This window comes from Vidua macroura, chromosome 26, assembly GCF_024509145.1.
Source record: "Vidua macroura isolate BioBank_ID:100142 chromosome 26, ASM2450914v1, whole genome shotgun sequence".
Classification (NCBI taxonomy): Eukaryota; Metazoa; Chordata; class Aves; order Passeriformes; family Viduidae; genus Vidua; species Vidua macroura.
In genome coordinates, this window is record NC_071596.1 from 4,877,651 (window position 1) to 4,893,665 (window position 16,015).

The 16,015-nt window shown below is 58.0% G+C and overlaps 1 protein-coding gene across 1 annotated transcript in view; it reads right to left on the reverse strand.

Moving 5' to 3' along the window:
• FBN3 (fibrillin 3) overlaps positions 1–16,015 on the reverse strand; it is a 79,171-nt gene that overhangs the window by 6,331 nt on the left and 56,825 nt on the right. Inside the window, exons 36-60 of the mRNA XM_053999564.1 lie at positions 15,657–15,818; positions 15,207–15,275; positions 14,839–14,964; positions 14,406–14,531; positions 13,960–14,109; positions 13,592–13,663; positions 12,673–12,798; positions 12,293–12,418; positions 11,346–11,471; positions 10,562–10,678; positions 10,311–10,439; positions 9,797–9,916; positions 9,403–9,528; positions 9,168–9,320; positions 8,533–8,598; positions 8,150–8,275; positions 7,795–7,914; positions 7,108–7,230; positions 6,540–6,671; positions 5,328–5,453; positions 4,595–4,801; positions 3,280–3,405; positions 1,723–1,845; positions 1,050–1,166; positions 228–356 (exon numbers count right to left, since the gene is read on the reverse strand). Of these exons, the coding sequence (XP_053855539.1) occupies positions 228–356; positions 1,050–1,166; positions 1,723–1,845; positions 3,280–3,405; positions 4,595–4,801; positions 5,328–5,453; positions 6,540–6,671; positions 7,108–7,230; positions 7,795–7,914; positions 8,150–8,275; positions 8,533–8,598; positions 9,168–9,320; positions 9,403–9,528; positions 9,797–9,916; positions 10,311–10,439; positions 10,562–10,678; positions 11,346–11,471; positions 12,293–12,418; positions 12,673–12,798; positions 13,592–13,663; positions 13,960–14,109; positions 14,406–14,531; positions 14,839–14,964; positions 15,207–15,275; positions 15,657–15,818 (3,123 nt within the window). The remainder of the gene's footprint in view (positions 1–227; positions 357–1,049; positions 1,167–1,722; positions 1,846–3,279; positions 3,406–4,594; positions 4,802–5,327; positions 5,454–6,539; positions 6,672–7,107; positions 7,231–7,794; positions 7,915–8,149; positions 8,276–8,532; positions 8,599–9,167; positions 9,321–9,402; positions 9,529–9,796; positions 9,917–10,310; positions 10,440–10,561; positions 10,679–11,345; positions 11,472–12,292; positions 12,419–12,672; positions 12,799–13,591; positions 13,664–13,959; positions 14,110–14,405; positions 14,532–14,838; positions 14,965–15,206; positions 15,276–15,656; positions 15,819–16,015) is intronic.

Sequence of the window (16,015 nt, forward strand, 5' to 3'; positions counted from 1 at the left end):
TCTGCTCTGCTTCAGGCTGACATCTCTCCTGCTGGAATATGGCTCCATTCCCTTCCCCAAGGATCAGCCAAGTCCAACCCCCAGCCCTGCCCAGACACCCCCCCCAACAACCCCACCCCGTCCCTGAGAGCATTGTCCAAGCATTCCTTGAGTTCCCATCTGGACTGAGGCTCTTCAGAGAGCCTCAGGATTCCTCCCCATGAAGCTCCCTGGAGCCCCAGCCCCACCTTCGCAGTTGACCCCGGAGCTGTCCAGGGAAAATCCCTTCTGGCACTCGCAGTTGTAGCTGCCCGGGGTGTTCAGGCACTGCCCCTTGGCTCCACACAGGGAGGGCTGAGCCGTGCACTCGTTGTTGTCTGCAAAACACCAGGAGGGCTTTGTGGCCATCTGGAAATCCACCCCTGACCACCTGAGAGTCCATCCCTGGCCACCTGGAAATCCACCCCTGGCCACCTGAAAGTCCATCACTAGAAATCCACCTGGAAATCCATCCCTGGACATCCATCCCATGCCACCTGGAAATCCATCCCTGACCACCTGAAAGTCCATCCCTGGACATCCATCCCATGACACCTGGAAATCCACCTGGAAATCCATCCCTGACCACCTGGAAATCCATCCCTGGACATCCATCCCATGCCACCTGGAAATCCATCCCTGACCACCTGAAAGTCCATCCCTGGATATCCATCCCATGACACCTGGAAATCCACCTGGAAATCCATCCCTGACCACCTGGAAATCCATCCCTGGACATCCATCCCATGCCACTTGAAAATCCACCTGGAAATCCATCCGTGACCACCTGGAAATCCATCACTGACCACCTGGAAATCCATCCCTGACCACCTGAAAGTCCATCCCTGGCCCTGTGGCCACCTCAGACGGTGGGGCAGAGCCCAGGCTGAGCAGCAGAAGGGACAATGCAGACACTTCCAGGGTGACTGGAGAGGGGCAGGGCTTCAGTTTGGGGACTTTGGGGGCTGGGAAGCCTCTCCTGAGCCAGAGCTGCTCCGTGGGAATGTGCAGGGCAGGAATTCTGCACTCACCAATGCAGGACGAGTGGTGCTGGGTGAAGCCAGGGGGGCACTTGCAGTTGAAGCCCCCGATGACGTTGACACAGAGGAACTGGCAGTTGTGCTGCTTGGTAGAACACTCATCCAAGTCTGGCGGAACAAGGAAAAGGTCTCAGTTTATCCCACTGAGGCTGTGACACCTCAGTGTCCCTGTGGATGCACAGAAGCAGCAGCCCTGAAGTTCCCACAGGGGAAGGACAACCCTGTCCGCACCTCAGGGTAGCACAGACACATCTGGAAGATGCAGAGATGTCCCCCTGCCTCTCCTGCAAGTCACAAATCCCAGATTCTCCCAGATCCTTAGGCCAGGCTCCTCATACCGTGGTGCCTCAGCGCTGGGTGTGGGTGGGCACAGCCCCAGCCTGGCTGGTGACAATGCCAGGCACAGCCCACGTGCAGGGGACATCCCTCTGAGCTCCCTGGAGCTCAGGATGTGCTGTGCAGTCTCCGGGAAAGAGCCAGGAGCATTTTTTTCCCCGATGAGCCACGCCTGGAGCGCGGAAGGGTGAAACCCTCACGCACCAGCCCAGCGTGGCACCTTTTCCCACATCTTTCTGCTGACATTTTTCCATGTCTGGCTGCCCTGTCCCCTGTCCCCCAGCTGCCAGGGGCAGGCAGCTCCCTGCCCCTCCTCCTGCCTCTGTACCTTTGCAGATCTTGCCATCCTCCTGCAGGATGTAGCCCCGGGGGCAGGAGCACTGGTAGCTGCCCTCGGTGTTCTTGCAGATGAAGTTGCAGGGCTTTGGGGACTGGTTACACTCGTCCAGATCTGCACTCCAGGGACAGAACACATCAGGTTGTGCTGCTGGGCAGGGTCCCCTCCACGCCTTGGACCCCCCAGCCCACTCAGGGGCCCCCGAACGCAAGGTGATGCCAGGTTTTGTGCTCAGGGGTGAGATATCCCCATGGATTCTGGCATTCCTGGATAAACACCCCACTTTCACTCTCCAGGAAGCAGCTGAGCAGAGCCAAGGGCTTTGGGGGGGAGCAGCTCAGTTCGAGCCAGCACAACAAATGTGGGACAAATCCTGCTGAGAGCGAGCTGTGATTCCAGAGGTGCCTTTTATGCCAACATCTGGATTCCTCAGCTGGAACCAGCTGTGCTGCCTGGGGCTGGGGGGGGTCGGCAGCTCCCGGATTTCAGCTCAGGATCCCAGTCCTTGCCCAACCCCTGTGACTCCCGGGTTCGGGGAAGACAAGGAGCTCATTTTTGAGGAGTTAAAAAAGGACGTGGAGGTGAACAGAGCATCCAGAGCCCCGCACGGACCCACAACTCCCGAGGAGCCGAGGGAAGGGCAGGTCCCGGGCGGGGATAAAGACCGGGGAGGGAAGCCCGAGGATGCCGGGGCCGTGCAGGGTGCCTGGTGCTTTTAAAGGATTTGTTTTTTAAGGTTTAGAACGCTGTTATGGGTTGTAGTATGAGGTACAGGGAAGTTTTAAATTATTTTGTGGTGGTTTTTATTATTGTGAGTATGCAATGTCTGTTTTGGCGTGTTTGGGGTAGTGTGATGTAGTTAAATTTGTTAGGTTTTTTTTTTTATATTTGTATTTGGATTGTTGTTTATTATATTCTAGGGGTTTTATTTATTTGGTTTGTTTGATGGTAGTATATGTTTTATAGTTATGGATAAGTTGAGAAATACTGTTTTTGGTTAAATTTATTTTTTTGGTTTTGTGTTTATTTAAAAGTGGTATTTTTATTTTGATGGTTTGAGGTACTATGGGTTTATTGTGTTAAGAATAATTTTTTTGTGTTGTTAATTTAAGTTTATTTTTGATATTTTTATTTTTGTAGTTTGATTTATTCGTTGATCGTTTTGGTGGTTTTTATTGGTTTTGTTTTTGGGGATATGGTATTTATATGATGAATTTTTATAGGTAGCTTTTTTATTTCACTAGTAATGTTTTTTATTTATTAGCAGTTTAAATTGGTTTTTTTAACGTTGTTAATTAGTTTTTTAAACTTTTTTTTTAGTTATTTTTATAGAGTATTGGTTATTATTTATGAATTGTGTAGAGGTAGAGTTTTGGGGTTTGTTTTTTTTTTTTTTGTTTTTTTTGTAACGTTCAGTGTTAGTTGAACACTTTTGAGTTTAGTGAGCGTTTTACAAGTCTTAAAGGCACAAAACTTATTATTCAGCATAAACAGAAGAGACGACTGGGGATGAAAGCATCATGCAGTCAAGGCAGGACACTGGCTCACCCTGGCAGGCGGTGCCCGTGATGTCCGGGGTGTAGCCGAGCCGGCAGTGGCAGCGGAAGGAGCCGATGCTGTTGATGCACTGCCCGTTCCTGCACAGGTTGGGCAGCACCTTGCACTCGTCGATGTCTGTGCAGCGAGACAGAGTGAAAATTTAACAGGCCAGAAAGCCATTGGGATTTGGGTGAAACGTGCCGCTCTGAGCTTGCTGGCACAAGTAAAACATGCTGTTTAGTCTGGTAACTGCGGCACCAGCGAAACTGCCCCAGCTGAGGAGAAAGAATGCAAATTTCCAAGCTGAAGAGATAAGAAAGACTCTTCAGACCTTGAAACAGACAGCACAGAGTGACCCAAGAGTTCTCTCTGTACTTTCTGACAAAAACTGAGTACAAGTGTAACTAGCTGTAAGTGTAACGCAAAATCGGAAGAATGAATATCCACGAACCTATTGTGAAATTCTATGAATATGTAAATTAGCTAGAGTAATAAAAAAAGATGGGGAGTTTTCAGGAGTGCGCATGCCCTTTGAAGGGAAACCCTGGCGTGCGCCCGGCGCTGTAATAAAAAAACATACCGTGCCCTACAAATCTATTGGAATTGTGGGGTCTTGATTTTTTCACCACAGTTCAGGAGGGAGGGAGGGACAGGAGGAGCTGTCAGTGCCAGGGCAGCTCACCCCCCACCCCAAAAAAGCTTATCTGGTGGTTGTTATCAGATAATTCACACAGCACAAGCGTCTCGGAGTTATTTTGGCACTGCGATCTGGCAGCTCCCAACTAATAAACATCCCCCTGTTAAAGTGGGAGCTGGGAAGATAAACTGGATTTCTGGCTGAGCTTTCACAAAGCAGAAATCTTCTGTACATTCCCTGGAGATGCGTGGCGCTTTTCCCCAGAACGGGGATGGAGGACTCTGTTAAATTATCATCATTTCCATGCTAAGTTACATTTGGCTCTTGATCAATCCAATTCCTTTTGCCAGCTTTAACACCTCGATATCTGCACAGTTTATGTTCTGCTGTCATCTCCCAGCAGTTCTTTCCATTTTACACTGTGCAATAAGTAATTCTGATTAAGATCTTTTATCTCCTTTGTTAATAAATAACTCATTCTATAATAGACCCGATCTGCCATGCTTAAACCTCAAAAGGCCAGAGGGATTCCTCAAAATTAAGCCAGAAATCCAAGGCTAAGTCAGGGCTGGTCTCACCCCACGACACCAGGGCAGGCTGGATTCTCCCAGAGAGCCAGGGAACACTGCAGAGGCTCCTTGTCTGCTCTGGGGGGGTTCTCCCTGTGCCCACCCCTGCCCCACTCACCTCTGCCATCTGTGGAGTACCCGGGGCCGTGGGGACACATCTTCTTGTAGTGGGCAGTGCCAGGCAGGGGGCAGAGCTCGCACTGGGGGCCCCAGCTGCGCCCGCTGTTGCAGCAGCACTCGGACTTGGTGACCAGGTTGCGGTTGGTGGAGGACATCTGGCACATGGTCTGCAGCACCTCCGTGAAGCAGAAGCCCTGGCGGGTGTCTGGGCACAGAAAGGGGACACAAATCCAGGTTCTGAGGCAGTGCCAGCACCAGGGGGAATGGAGCAGGGTGGATAAAGGTGATGCTCTGACAACTTTCCTGCTCAGGAGCAAAGGATCCCAGAGTGGTTTGGGTTAAAGGGACCTTAAACCCACCCAGTGACATCCCTGCCGTGGGCAGGGACACCTCCCACTGTCCCAGGGTGCCCCAAGCCCCGTCCAACCTGGTCTTGGACATTTCCAGGGATCCAGGGGCAGCTACAGCTTCTCTGGGCACCCTCCCCACCCTCCCAGGGAACAATTCCTCCCCAGTATCCCATCTATCAGCAGGAAGCCATTCCCTGTGTCCTTGTCCCGAGTCCCTTCCCTCTCTCTGAGCCCCTCTGAACTCATTCTATAATAGAGCTGCTCTGCCGACCTTAAACCTCAGAAGGCCAGAGGGATTCCTTAAAATTAAGCCCAAAATCCAACCCAAAAAGCTGCCTGTGCTGCCGAGGGGGCGCTGCAGCAGCCCAGGCCGGGCATTACCGATGCACTCCGTGCCCGAGGGACTGACTTCGAAGCCTTCGTTGCAGTCGCAGCGGTAACTGCCGGCCGTGTTCACACAGCGCCCGTTGGGGCAGATCCCGGGCTTGGTCCGGCACTCGTTCTCATCTGCCAGGGAGGCACCACACACAGCCCTGCTGAGGCCAGGCACAAACCTTCCCAGCTTCCCGCTCCCTTTGGAGCTGAGCCCCTGAGGATCCCTTCCGTGTCGCTGGGCAGCTGGGAGGAACCTCCACCTGCCCTGGGGAAAACATCCACCCATCCCAGACCTCTCGCAGAGCAGGGTGGCCAGAATTCAGCTTCCCTGGCTTGCCCGTGCTGCAGCTGCTGCTGGGATTGGGTTGGGTTGGATTGGGTTGGGTTGGGTTGGATTTGGATTGGATTGGATTGGATTGGATTGGTTTGGGTTGGATTGGATTGGGTTGGATTGGTTTGGGTTGGATTGGATTGGATTGGGTTGGATTGGATTGGTTTGGGTTGGATTGGATTGGATTGGGTTGGATTGGGTTGGATTGGATTGGGTTGGGTTGGACTGGATTGGGTTGGGTTGGGTTGGGTTGGGTTGGATTGGATTGGATTGGATTGGATTGGATTGGAATGGATTGGGTTGGACTGGATTGGGTTGGATTTGGATTGGATTGGATTGGATTGGATTGGGTTGGATTGGATTGGATTGGATTGGATTGGATTGGATTGGATTGGATTGGATTGGGTTGGGCTGGATTGGATTGGGTTGGGTTGGATTGGATTGGGTTGGGTTGGATTGGGTTGGAGCTGTCTCTGTCCTGTGCAGCTCTGGGTTGTTCATCCCTACCCATTCCAAAAGCAGCTTGGAACACCCGGGAAAACTCAAAGGCAAGGACACATGGCCCAGGGCTGTGTCACCCCTGGGGGTGACACACGGGTGCAGGGATGGAGAGAGGTTTTGTGTGTCCTTTTGGGACAATCAGGAAGTTGTGACATGTGGGAAAGCCCAGGGAGGAGCCTGAGGATGTAAAACAAAGAAGGATGTAAAGCAAAGAGGCATGTAAAATAAAGAAGGATGTAAAGCGAAGAAGGATGTAAAGCAAAGAAGGATGTAAAATAAAGAAGGATGTAAAGCAAAGAAGGATGTAAAGCACAGCTCCATGGATGATCCCTCAGAGAGGAACATTCCTGTCTGTGCCCCAGGAATGCCCCAGGCTGTCCTGGTACCTGTGCACCCCTCGCCATCGGGCCTGCGCTGCATGCCAGGAGGGCAGATGCACATGAAGGTGCCGATGAGGTTCTTGCAGAGCATCCCCCGGGACTCGCAGTCGTGCAGCCCCTCTGCACACTCGTCCAGATCTGCAACGAGACCCATCAGAGCCCCTGCCAGCCCTGCCAGCCCAGCTCTGCCACCCCTGCACTGCCCCATCCATCCCTGCAGCCTCAGGCCAGGCTGGCTGGCACACAGGTTAAAAAATGCCACGGAATGAGTTGGGCTGGAAGGGACTTTGAAACTCATCCAGTTCTACCCCTGCCATGGCAGGGACACCTTCCACTGTCCCAAGCTGCTCTAAGCCCTGTCCAGCCTGGCCTTGGACACTTCCAGGGATCCAGGGGATTTGGGAAACCTCCCCACCCTCCCAGGGAAGAATCCTGTCCTGCCAGCAGGACACCGAGGCGGGTGATGTTGAGAAAAGCCAGCGCAGAATTCCCACCTTCCCTGTGCACACCTGGCCAAGGGCAGGGGCTGGGGACAGTTTGGGCCATGCCCTGGTGGCTGCAGAAGGGGTTTTACCTCTGCACATCCTCCTGTCCTCCCGCAGGGCGTACCCAGAGGGGCAGGTGCACTCGTAGGAGCCGAAGGTGTTGATGCAGCGGAAGGCGCAGAGCAGGGGGTTCAGGGAGCACTCGTTGATGTCTGCAGGGAGGAGAGGACAGAACTCACCTGGGTGCCCTCAGCAGGGGCAGGAGCTCCCCAGGGCACTCCCACCCTCCCTGGGCATCCACCCCACGGGAGCTTTGTTTCACTAAAGCCTCCTGCTGTGGTCTGCCCTTGCAGAGGGACAGACCCCTGGTGTCCCAGCAGCTTTGGTGGGAGTGGGCTGCTGGTCCTTGGGGAGGCAGCTCCTGTGCCCAGCCAGGGCTCCAGGCCTCCTCCTGGGCTCCAGAGGGAGCTGGAGGAGCCCAGTGTGGAGAGGGGCCTCATGCAGCTTTTCCACACCATCCATGGGGGGCTGGCCCAGGCAGGGACCAGGGGGTCCCACAGAGCCCAGCGTGGTGGCAGTCAAGGGGATGGCCCAGAGAGGGACCAGGGGGTCCCACAGAGCCCAGCATGGCAATCAAGGGGATGGCCCAGAGAGGGACCAGGGGGTCCCACAGAGCCCAGCGTGGTGGCAGTCAAGGGGATGGCCCAGAGAGGGACCAGGGGGTCCCACAGAGCCCAGCGTGGTGGCAATCAAGGGACTGTCCCCCAGGTCATTACCTTCACACGTCATCATGGGCCCTGGCTCAAAGCCCTCGTCGCAGGCGCACTCGAAGCCTCCCACCACGTTGGTGCAGGTGCCATTCCCACAGGGATTGCCAATGGAGCACTCATCCGTATCTGGAGAACACAGCAGCGTGAGGAGGAGGAGGAGGAAGATGAGGAAGGGCTGGGCTCTTGCAGGCAGAGCATTCCAAGTGTCCCGGCAGAGCCGGGATGGAAGGGAAGGGGCGGGGGAGCGGCGATGCCCTCCCTGCATGTGCACACACCAATCCATCCCCTCTGGAGTGAGGGGGACGGAGCAGGAGAGAACAGGGCTCCCCCACAGACCCCACAGAACCCCCCAGAGCCTCACCCACGCAGTTGACCCCGGTGTAGTCCAGGTTGTAGCCGAAGGGGCACTCGCAGCGGAAGGAGCCGTCGGTGTTGATGCAGGCGCCGTTGATGCACACACCCAGGTTCTCCGAGCACTCGTTCACATCTGGAAATGGAAAATGAAGCTTCACACGGCCACAAACAGCCCTGTCCTCTCAGGACTGCCAGGGGATGCTCAGGGGATCCTGGGAGTTTCAGGTGTTCCCTCTCCAGAGCTGAGGGATGAATCCCTGGTGAGCAGTTTGGGGGTGCCCAGTCCCATGTGCCCCCAGGATCCCACCCTGCCTTCCAGCAGCCCAGGTCTGGTCAATTCCAAACAACCCCCCAGCACAAAGTTCTGGTGAACCCTCCACACAGCCTCACCTTCCCTGGTGTCACCCGGGCCTGGGATGGCCCCGTGGCCGTACGGACACAGCTCCTGGAAGGCAACTGGAAAAGAGCAGGAAAGTGGGAATGAAAAGAGCAGAAGAGTGGGATGTGCTGCAGGGATTCTGCTCCCAGCAGCTGAAATGGGCTTTGGAGGCTTCTGGAACTACCGTGGGGACACACCCATCTCCCCATGGGGACACACCCATCTCTTCTATGGGGACACACCCAATGCTGCTCCCATGGGGACACACCCATCTCTCCATGGGGACACACCCATCACTGCTCCCATGGGGACACACCCATCTCTCCATGGGGACACACCCATCTCTCCATAGGGACACACCCATCTCTTCCATGGGGACACACCCACCCTTCTTCCATGGGGACACACCCATCACTGCTCCCATGGGGACACACCCATCTCTCCATGGGGACACACCCATCCCTCTCCCATGGGGACACACCCATCTCTTCCATGGGGACACACCCAATGGTGATCCCATGAAGACACACCCATCTCTCCATGGGGACACACCCATCACTGTTCCCATGGGGACACCCCCATGACTGCTCCCCTGGGGACACTCCCACCTCCCCGCGGGGACACCCCCACCCCACCCCCTTCCTACCGTTCCCCTCCTGCGGGCACAGCTCGCAGGGGTCTCCCCATCCCTCCCCGGGCATTTTGCTGCAGCAGCACCGAGCCTTGGTGGTGTTGAAGGCCTTGGGCACAGAGCACTTCCCGTTGTCGAAGCGAGTGAAGCAGAAGCTCTGGCGAGTGTCTGGGGGAGGATGGGGACGTGCCAAGGTCAGGGAGATTCCCGGGAATTCTGCTCCCTCCCGCCCAGGAGCGGCTGCACTGACCGAAGCAGCGGCGGCCGTTGTCGGACAGCACGAAGCCCGGGGGACACACGCACTGGAAGCTGCCGGGGGTGTTGGTGCACGTCCCAAAGAGGCAGATGTTGGGCTCCTCTTCGCACTCGTTGATGTCTGGGAGCAGCAGGGACACCCAGACAGGGGTCATTAGAACAGCTGAGGGGGGTGGACACCACCCCTGCCCCACCCCACAACCCTCCCGCAGGGAAAACGGGCACAGCAACACCCCCGAGCCTCCCGTGCCAGCGCAGCTGGGCTCGCCCGGCTCCCAGCAGGGATTTGGGGGTGCTGATGCCCCTGGGGTGCCCCAGTCCCCTCGGGAAGGAGGGGTTGGGGTGTGCAGGGGCTGTGATGGGAACGGGGGGCACAGAGCCGGCCTTACCGATGCAGTTGTCGTTCTGCACCTCGTAGCCAGGGGGGCAGATGCAGCGGAAGGAGCCCTCCAGGTTCTGGCAGGTGCCCGGGGAGCAGGTCCCGGGCAGGCTCACGCACTCGTTGATGTCTGGAGAGGGGAAAACAGCCAAGGGTGGGGTCTGGGCTCTGTTCCGAGCACCTGGGGGTGCACCAGGTCCTGCCTTGCCCCAAAGGTGACAGGGGAAATATTTCCAGGATGGTTCCCAGGGCATCCCTGGTACGACTTTAGGGCATGGGCAGGAATTTCTCCCACTGCCTGCGGGTCCCAGCACACGGAGAGGACAGGCCTGGAGGGAGATGGAGGCAGGGAAGGGCCAGTCCAGCTCTCCGTGGGCATTTCAGTGAGCAGGCTTTGCTTCCGGGGGACTTGTGGGTGCTTCTGGAGAATGCCACTGCTGAGACCAGCCTGGGGACCACATGGACAGCACCAGGCAGGCCAGAGGAGCGTGGTCACTGCAGTGGACACCGGGGTGGACACTCACCCACACAGTTCTTGCCGTCGGGGGTGCGGTCGTAGCCCTCCTGGCACAGGCACTGGAAGGAGCCCACGCTGTTGATGCACTGCCCGTTCCTGCACACCTGCCCCACCAGGGACGAGCACTCGTCCACGTCTGCGGCACCGAGAGCAGCGGAAACGGGAGCAAGAGTGTCAGGTGTCACCTGTGGCACAGCCAGCCACCCCCAGCCCCGCCAGCAGGGCTGGCCCCGGTGGCCCCAGGGCTCGGGGACTCACCCATGCAGTCGTTGTTGTGGGTGAGCTCGAAGCCCGGGAAGCACAGGCAGTTGTAGGAGCCCACGGTGTTCTTGCAGGTCCCGTTGCCGCAGGGCTGCCGGTCACACTCGTCGATGTCTGCGGGGACAAGGGCACAGCTGAGAGGCCACGTGGCTGCAGGGCACGGGGACAGCCTGGGAGGACACGCGGCTGTCCTTGGCAGCACCCTGGAGCGTCAGGGACTTGTGTCCCCCTGGGGTGGCACTGACCAGGCGAGTGACACTGACCTGGAGAGTGACACTGACCCAGGGGGGTGACACTGACCCAGGGTGGGTGACACTGACCTGGGATGGCTGACACTGACTGGGGGTTGACACTGACTGTGGAGGTGACACTGACCTGGGATGGGTGACACTGATCCGGGACAGGTGACACTGACTGGGGGGAGTGACACTGACCCAGGGTGGGTGACACTGACCCAGGACAGGTGACACTGACCTGGGATGGCTGACACTGACTGGGAGGTGACACTGACCCGGGGCGGGTGACACTGACCCAGGGTGGGTGGCACTGACCCAGAGGGGTGACACTGACCGGGAGGTGACACTGACCCAGGGTGGGTGGCACTGACCTGAGGTGGGTGACAATGACTGGGGGTAGTGACACTCACCCAGAGGGGTGGCACTGACCCGGGGTGGGTGACACTGACCCAGGGTGGGTGGCACTGACCCAGGGTGGGTGACACTGACCCAGGGTGGGTGGCACTGACCCAGAGGGGTGACACTGACCGGGAGGTGACACTGACCCATGCACATGGTCTGCTCCCCGGTGGCCTTGAAGCCGTTGTGGCAGATGCAGACGTAGCTGCCCTCGGTGTCCACGCAGTCCCCGTGGCTGCACACGTTGGGGATCTCCTGGCACTCGTTGCGACCTGAAACGGAGCCAAGGGGGTGCAGGTGAGGGGCAGGGCGGGGACAGGTGGGGACAGCAGAGCCCCACCCACCATTTTGGAGAGGTGACTTGACAGACAACAAGATTTATGTGCTGTCATCCCGGAAAAAGGTCGGGGGGGTGATCAGGTGTGTGCTCAGGTGTGTTATAGGTGTGTGCTCAGGTCCCAGGTGTGATCAGATGTGTCCCAGGTGTGATCAGGTGTGACCAAGTGTGGACCAGGTGTGTCCAGGAGTGTTTTTCAGACGTGAGTGGCTCAGGTATGACAAGGTATGTCCCAGGTGTGTTTTCCAGGTATAACCAGGTGTGCCCAGGTGTGTCCCAGGTGTATTTCCCAGGTGTGTCCCAGCTGTGTCCCCGGTGTGCCCAGGTGTGTTTCTTAGATGTGAATGGCTCAGGTATGACCAGGTGTGTCCCAGCTGTGATCAACTGTGTCCCAGGTGTGTCCAGGTGTGTTTCTCAGGTGTCCCCCAGGTGTGTCCCAGGTGTATTTCTCAGGTGTGAATGGCTCAGGTATGACCAGGTGTGTCCCAGCTGTGTCCCAGCTGTGTCCCAGGTGTGATCAGGTGTGTCCCAGCTGTGTCCCAGGTGTGTCCCAGCTGTGTCCCAGGTGTGATCAGGTGTGTCCCAGCTGTGCCCAGCTGTGTCCCAGGTATGTCCCAGGTGTGCCCAGGTGTGTCCCAGCTGTGCCCAGCTGTGCCCAGCTGTGCCCAGCTGTGTCCCAGCTGTGTCCCAGCTGTCATCAGGTGTGTCCCAGGTGTGCCCAGGTGTGTCCCAGCTGTGCCCAGCTGTGTCCCTTACCCACGCAGGCGCCCCCCGGGGACAGGCGGTATCCGGTGGCGCACTCGCAGCGGAAGCTGCCCGGGATGTTGACGCACTCGGCGTGCCGCTGGCACAGCGTCTCCCCGCTGCTGCACTCGTCGATGTCTGCGGGGACAGAGGGCACCGGGACGCTGGGATGGCACCGGGAACACCGGCATAAATCCAGCGGGGATCCGGGAATGGCTGAGGCGGGGCTGGGATCGCTGCTCCCAGCGGGAACAGCCCGGCTCGGGAAGGAGCGCCGGGATCAGGGAGCCCAACTCCCGGTGCTGTGCAGGACATCCCAAAAATCCCCCCCTGTGGAGCTGCTGGCAGCCCCGGGGGCGGGAGGAGCTGGAATTCCCGCTGGGATGCGGTACCTTCGCAGATGAGCAGGATGTTGTTGTAGCTGAAGCCGATGGGGCACTCGCAGCGGAAGCTCCCGATCTGGTTGATGCAGACGCCGTTGGTGCAGATGGCTGGGATCTCGCTGCACTCGTCGATATCTGCACCAATCCAACATCAGCATCCCAGCCCGGCCTCCCGGGAATGCTCCACAGCATCAGCATCCCACCCCTGAATCCCAGGAATTCTCCTCAACATCAGCATCCCAACCTTGCACCCCAGGAATGCTCCACAGCATCAGCATCCCACCCCTAAATCCCAGGAATGCTCAACATCAGCATCCCAACCCTGCATCCTGGGAATTCTCCACAACATCAGCATCCCCCTCTGCATTCTGGGAATGCTCCACAACATCAGCATCCCACCCCTGAATCCCAGGAATGCTCAACATCAGCATCCCCCCTCTGTATCCCAGGAATGCTGGGAGGTGCTGGGAGAACGCTGCCCATTCCCCACAGAGGATCAGTGGGAAAGGGCCACCAGGAAAGCAACCCTTGGGTGGTGGAGAATGAACCCTGCAGGTCATGCCAGCCTCGGGCTGCTCCACGGGATTGCTGGCACGTTTTGGGAAGGCTCCACCCAGGACACGGCCCCTGCTTGCTCTGAGTGTGTCCCTGCAGGAACAGCTCAGCTCTGGGACCAGGCTGGAAACGGGGAGCCCAGGGGGTCACTGGAATACTGGGATGGCTCTGGGGTCCCAGCACAACCCACCACCAACTCCCTCCTGTTGCACTTTCTTCCCAGGAAGAGAAGATTAATTAATCTCCCACCTCTTGGCACTGCCAAGCCTCTCCTCCTTGCCCTAATCTTTAATTCCCTAAGTGAAGCTCCCATGGGATGACAGCAGAGGCTCAGGAGCAGCCCTGGCCCCGTGGGGATGCAGGATTTACTCACCAATGGGCTTCCCTGTGTGGATGTCAATGATAAATCCGGGGGCTTGGTTCCCACACAGGATCTGGTACTCGGCTGGAAAGGGAACACCGAGGTCATGGCTGTGCCCAGTGAGGGCCAAGCGTGCTGGAATTGGGGTCTGAGAGGCACCAGGGGCTCCCTCACTGTGCTTGGAGTCACCTCCAGAGCGCTCTCCTTTCTCCCCATTTATTCTGTTGGTGTCCATGCCCCAAATTTCATGGGGAAATGGGAAAATCGATGGGACAGGGATCACATGGGAAGGACTTACGGCTGGCAGGGGTGGGACAGGGACCCCGTGAGGGCACTTACGGCTGGCAGGGGTGGGACAGGGACCCCGTGAGGGCACTTACGGCTGGCAGGGGTGGGACAGGGCTCGCAGGGTTTGTTCCAGGCCTTGCCAATGTTGTAGGAGCAGCAGCACATCTTCTTGGTCATGTTGAAGGACAGCTCGTTCTCGCAGGTGTCGTTGTAGTTGCGGTAGCAAACGCTCTTCCTCATGTCTGCAACGGCAGTGCCAGGCTCGGGACAGCCCTGGGAATGGCTCTGCCAGCCCTGGGAATGGCACTGCCAGCCCCAGGAACGGGAGGAAAGCCCTCCAAATGGAGCCCAAGCCATGCCCGATGTGTCACCCAGAGCAGAGCACCGAGTGCCACATCCAGCTCTGAGTCCCAGCCCCTGTTTCCAGCACTTCTGCTCCATCCCCTTGGCAGTGCCAAGAGCCCCCTCCCCACAAATCTGGAGCATTCCCCATGGATCTGAGCCCTCCCCGTGAATCCAGATGGATCCAGAGCCGTACCCATGCAGTTGTTTCCCCCGTTGACCTGCATGTACTCGGGGGGGCACACGCAGGTGTAGTTGCCCAGGGTGTTGTAGCAGGTGCCAGGGCCACAGATCCCGATGTGGGCAGAGCACTCATCAATATCTGTGGGAGAAAGGAGTCAGAGCACCTGGCACAGGTGGAGAAGGGCACGGGGAGGGGTGGGGGTAGGCTTGGCACGAGGGATGGGTGGGTTTGGCACAGGGAGCGGGCTGGGGACAGGTTTGTGAGGAGGGAATTGGGAAAGGAAAGGGGAAGGGATGCTCCCAGCCATTCCTGGGGGCAGCTGGGACGCACACACAGCTCTGGCACACACGGTCATCCGCCTTGTCACACATACAGGGTGCCACCCCCGTGTCCCCAGCCCCTGGAGCAGGTGCCACCCCCTGTCCCCACCCCCTGTCCCCGGTACCCTCGCAGATCCGGGTGTCCTCGTTGAGGTAGTAGCCCAGGGGACACTCGCACTGGAAGCTGCCAAAGGTGTTGACGCAGTTCCCACCCTGGCACAGCCCTGGCAGCTCCTGGCACTCGTCAATGTCTGAGGAGGGACAGCAGTGGGACATTTTCACTGCCTGTGCCACCCCGCAGCTGCAGAGAGCTCAGCCCACCACGCCCAGCCCTGCTCTGGGTCACAGCCAAGGAGAGGCACACTTTGTGCTCATCACTTGGTGGTCAGCGGGCACCCAGCACCCAGTGCCGTGGCACAGAGTGTCCCCACAGGGCTGGGGTCCCCCAGCACCCCATCCCTCGGGAAGGGCCGTGGGAACAGGGATAACTCACCCTCCAGGATGACAGTGATGGGGTTGGGCCGGAACCCTTCTCCCCCAGGGCACAAGGTCTTGTACTCGGCTGTGGAGAAAGGCAGGCAGGGGGGCTGAGGGGCTCCCGTGAAGCAGGAGGGGTGGGGAGAGCCAGGAGAACGCCAGCAGGAACAGGCCATGGGGCTGTGGCCAGGGCTCAGATGGAGCAGCTCCATCCCCATCGCCTGCCGAGCCAACTGAGCCATCCCACAGCCTGCCCTCCCTTCAACGGGGGGATTCCACATTCCCTCCCTGGGAATGAAGGATCCCAACCTGGACCCCACAGACACAACAGCCTGGCCTCCCCCACCCCACACCACCTCTGCCTTTCCCTGGATGGAGCAGCAAATCCCAAACTCCATCGGGAAGCGACCCTGCCCCTCCTCCCTCCTTCCCACCCCGTGTCCATCCCAAGCTTTTCCCCACTCACTGGTGTTGGCTGGAGGACAGAGCTCGCAGGGATTGCCCCAGGCACGGCCCAGGGAGCAGCAGCAGGAGGCCCGAGTGACCCCCACGCCGATCTCAGCACTGCAGGAGATGCCCCCATCCCCTCGGTCCTGGGTGTCCAGGAAGCAATTCCCAACCCGGGTATCTGCGCAGAGACAGGGCTGCTGAGCAAAGAAGCCTCTCCTGGAAAACTTGGGGGTGCAGGAGGAATGCAATCATGGAATGGTGGAATGGTTTGGGATGGAGGGGACCTTAAAGGTGACCCCGTTCCACACCCTGCCGTGGGCTGCAAAGGAATGTGAAATCTTCCAGGGATAAGGAAAAAATGTGGGTTACTGGGGC